The sequence below is a fragment of the Hordeum vulgare genome, chromosome 7H (genome assembly GCF_904849725.1).
Source record: "Hordeum vulgare subsp. vulgare chromosome 7H, MorexV3_pseudomolecules_assembly, whole genome shotgun sequence".
Classification (NCBI taxonomy): domain Eukaryota; kingdom Viridiplantae; phylum Streptophyta; class Magnoliopsida; order Poales; family Poaceae; genus Hordeum; species Hordeum vulgare.
The window spans coordinates 464,786,982-464,791,706 of NC_058524.1; the positions used below are offsets into that span (position 1 = coordinate 464,786,982).

The following is a 4,725-nucleotide window of genomic DNA, read 5'->3' on the forward strand; positions in this document are numbered from 1 at the left end:
GCGCCACTAGCATCACGCCATTAGAATTTTTTACTAATGGCGCACCACAGGTGCGCCATTAGTATCTGGTATACTAATGGCGCACCAGGTAGTGCGCCATTAGTATAGCTCATGGTGCGCCATGAGTATCTGGTATACTAATGGCGCACCAGGCAGTGCGCCATTAGTATAGGTCATGATGCGCCATTAGTATCTGGTATACTAATGGCGCACCAGGCAGTGCGCCATTAGTATAGCCCATGGTGCTCCATTAGTATGCCTCCGAGGGCATATATACTAATGGCACACCAGGCACTGCGCCATTAGTATAGCCCATGGTGCTCCATTAGTATCTGATATTCTGGCATATATATTTTTTATTTCAAAACCACAAATTTAACAGCACATACATATATATCAAATATATAATACATAATATGTGCCCAATAGTTTTACTGATCCACAACACATAACATATATGCAAAGTTGCATAATAAATTTCATGATCCATATATCAAAATTCCATAGCATCCATAGATCCAAAATTCCATAGCATCCATATATACATATAGTTCCATAGCATCCATACATACATAGCTCCATAGCAAATATAATACACAACGATACAACCCAAATCTATAGGGCAGTGACAACAGTAATCCCACCCTATAGATCTTTGACCCCATCCAGAAAATGGATTCAATTTCATTGCTTGTTCTTTGGATACCTACCAGGCTTGTTCAGATTGTTCTATGCCACTGCATATGCTGCTGAAAGGTCAAAAGTGTCGGAAATGACCGAGGACCAGCATGATTCCGAAAGACATCATTCTCCAATGCAGAATTTGTTGAATATGTTGCTCAAAACTTCTTTAGATATGTCCTCTCCACTAATTGCTGCCAGAGCCAATGGAGCGTCCCTCAAGTCAATAGTCCAAAAATCCAAGGGCAGCTGCTCATTGATCGACGACTCTAGTCTTGTGAAAGCTTTCTGGGTCCTCATGAGCTGTTCCAGTTGTCTCTGGACAACACAATGTAATTGGATAAGAAGTCAACAATCTTTCATGCAACAACTTAAGCAACAATTCTAAGAGAAGAACTATTGGGGCTTCTACTGATGGCGTACGGAGATGTTTACCTGGTTTACAGTCCACCGTCGTCCCCCGGAAGGCACGGACTCAAGACCTCTGACCTCTATTACAGCACTCTCCAACTCAGAAATGCCTTTAACAGTGACTGCACATGTGCGCACATGTTTTCTGAAAATTCCGCTGAATTTCTCAAACTCTTCTCCTCGAACAAATGGTGTGCAATCTACGTTGTTGATAACCAGAACCATTGGCACTGCAGAACCTGAGCATTCCTGGTCATAATAAAGAGACAAAAAAAGAATAGTCACTCTCTAATTTATTTACATACGACAAGAAGGGACAGAGAGGACTTCAAACAGAAGGCATGCAAACCAACAACCGGGCAACCAGACATCATCAACAAAATTGTTGAAAAAGAAACAAGAGCAAGAAATATAGGCATCTTACGGAAACCTGGACAGGTGCACCATTTTCTCTAATGACAACATCATAAGAGTCAATCTCATCCCCAAATTTAGTTTTCAGAAGATCCCCAGAGTTACCAACAACGGCACAGCTACCAAATTGTTGAGGTACATATGGTGATGTGTCAAGGAGAACCAATGAAAGCTTCTCCATGAAAAGAGTTATCTTCCTGCACTTATTCCTGCAAACCCAAAACTAAACATATTCAACAATCTGTAGAATTGAGCCATAATGCAAGTCTGTGTGAAACTATAAAACTTGTGTCTACCCACAGAAGGATTCCTTTGTTGATCCTGCGCCATGCATACTCCTCCCAGCCATTTGGTAATGCATCAATGTACTCTTTTGTAAGTATTGTGGTACTGTTGCGAACCTAGAAAAAAAACAACTTAAGTCACTACATCAATAGCTACTGTGTTTCTCTAACAACATTATGTCAAGTGCCAACGCATCACTTAATGATGTCTTGCCGATTTTTAGTGAATTAATATAAACCACACGGATAAGTCAGTACATTACATAAAATGCACATCTGCTCCCATGAGGCCACAGCTTTGCAGAGATTGAACTCAAATGCCAGCCCTTCAGACTCTCCAGTTATTGGATCTTTTTGCAAGCACCAGCCATAAGAGCTAAGACAATAATCACAAAAATAAGACAAGCTGGTCTAACTACGAGAGGAACAACAGATGCCCGTGGTCCACCCTTGTCTATGTAGAACAGTTGCCAGGTACAAAATAAAATTAAAGAACTCAAAGGACAAAGGCCTGCATCAGGAAAGAAATGATAAAGCAAATGCGCACTTACCCACTTAGTATCTGTGTCACTCGGGTACTGTATTACAACACGACAGTAATCCTCTATGCCGAACGCTTGCAGTCCTAGACCATTAGCATCCTGCAACCATTCTAAACAAGTAAGACTCGCCCGAACTAGCACGCTACTAATCTTACAACAGAGGTCATGAAGCGGGCGGCACTTCTGAACATACAACATGAACCGTTTCCAGACATCAAACTCACGCCAATCCTGGACAAAATGAAATTTCTCTCATAGTATGAATCCTCCCCATCTACTAATACTAAATGGCAAGCATCACATTCAGTCTCATCAATTCTCAGAGGAAGTCATAGAAGTTATCGACCAGTTTACCGTGCCAATCTACCAAGGCTCATGCATCTCACAAGCTAATGGCCTCGTGTACAACACAATGTAGCAATCACTTATAAACCAGGCATCTGTTGAATGGTTAGGCAATTAGCCTAAACCGAGCCTGTGGATCTGACTGTTTGTTAGGACTCCAACAACACAACAGCAGGTTCATATCACTTTAAAATAACAGGAACTATGTAATGAATGATAACATAAATGCTAAAAATAGAACTGAAAGTTCGTGAACACGGCACATATAGCATGGGAGTAGAGCGCTGAAACACACAACAAGAGGCAACCAGACATCTCCAAGTGGTTCTTTAACTCATGATCACGCTTGCCTTCAGCTGGCGTCTCTGAATTTTGAAGGAAGGTTTTTCAGAATTTCACCACTCGCGTCCACATTTCAGTGCCGCGTGTCACTGTCACTCCAAGCCGCTTCCCCTTCCCCCACTCGCCATCCGCACGCAGCAGGCCAGCAGCACGGCACGACACTATCGACTACCCGCCCGGAGCCGGCAAGCGAACGGAGACAAGAAGGCCCCGCGACGGCGACGGGAAGGTACATACAAAAATGTCTGTAAAGCGACCAGGTTTTATCCCAGAAAAAGTTCAAAGATTAACATTTCACCCCTCTGCAAGAGCTAAGCTGTACAAAAAAAGAAAACAGAGCATGGAAAATGAGTGCACCAAACAGCATCCACACCTTATTTGCGGCCGTGATGACAGATGCAACATTGGACCTGTGGAAATTCTGAAGCCCCCAAATGATCTGGAAGTGCAAAAGGCCAATCACTATCATCAGAGTCCAGCAGGCACATTCCATCGTATCAAAGCAATGAAATTTCTATTGCTCTACGCTTCAAACCCAGAGATGACTTCTAAACTTGCACTATCCATGCAGTCTGAAGATAAAACGCTACCACATCTATCAGAACTAGTGACAGATACAACACAGTGCCACATCTATGTTCGGGAACATCGCATGGGAAACAAAAATTTTCCTACGCGCATGAAGACCTATCATGGTGATGTCCATCTACGAGAGGGGATGTGTGATCTACGTACCCTTGTAGACAGTACAACAGAAGCGTTAGTGAACGCGGTTGATGTAGTGGAACGTCCTCACGTCCCTCGATCCGCCCCGCGAACCGTCCTGCGATCAGTCCCAGGATCTAGTGCCGAACGGACGGCACCTCCGCGTTCAGCACACGTACAGCTCGACGATGATCTCGGCCTTCTTGATCCAGCAAGAGAGACGGAGAGGTAGATGAGTTCTTCGGCAGCGTGACGGCGCTCCGGAGGTTGGTGATGATCTTGTCTCAGCAGGGCTCCGCCTGAGTTCCGCAGAAACGCGATCTAGAGGTAAAACCGTGGAGGTATGTGGTCGGGCTGCCGTGGAAAAGTCGTCTCAAATCAGCCTTAAAACCTCCGTATATATAGGGGAAGAGGGGGAGCCTTGCCTTGGGGCTCAAGGAGCCCCAAGGGTGTCGACCGAGCCAAGGGGGGAAGGTCTCCCACCCAAACCGAGTCCAACTTGGTTTGGTGGGTGGAGTCCTTCTTCCCTTTCCCACCTCCTCTTTTTTTTCTTTTCTCTTTGATTTTCTTCTGATGGTGCATAGGGCCTTCTTGGGCTGTCCCACCAGCCCACTAAGGGCTGGTGTGGCACCCCCAAAGCCTATGGGCTTCCCCGGGGTGGGTTGCCCCCCCGGTGAACTCCCGGAACCCATTCGTCATTCCCGGTAACTCCAAAAACCTTCCGGTAATCAAATGAGGTCATCCTATATATCAATCTTCGTTTCTGGACCATTCCGGAAACCCTCGTGACGTCCGTGATCTCATCCGGGACTCTGAACAACATTCGGTAACCAACCATATAACTCAAATACGCATAAAACAACGTCGAACCTTAAGTGTGCGGACCCTGCGGGTTCGAGAACTATGTAGACATGACCCGAGAGACTCCTCGGTCAATATCCAATAGCGGGACCTGGATGCCCATATTGGATCCTACATATTCTACGAAGATCTTATCGTTT

The 4,725-nt window shown here is 45.0% G+C and overlaps 1 protein-coding gene across 1 annotated transcript; it reads right to left on the bottom strand.

The window, feature by feature from the left end:
• Positions 1–804: 804 nt before the first annotated feature.
• Positions 805–1,376, bottom strand: LOC123409099 (tRNA modification GTPase MnmE-like). The gene is made up of 2 exons (XM_045102081.1): positions 1,117–1,376; positions 805–999 (listed from the first exon to the last, which is right to left on the bottom strand). Exons 1-2 carry the CDS (start codon positions 1,315–1,317, stop codon positions 805–807), a joined length of 396 nt encoding a protein of 131 aa, XP_044958016.1. The 5' UTR covers positions 1,318–1,376.
• Between the last annotated feature and the right edge of the window lie 3,349 nt (positions 1,377–4,725).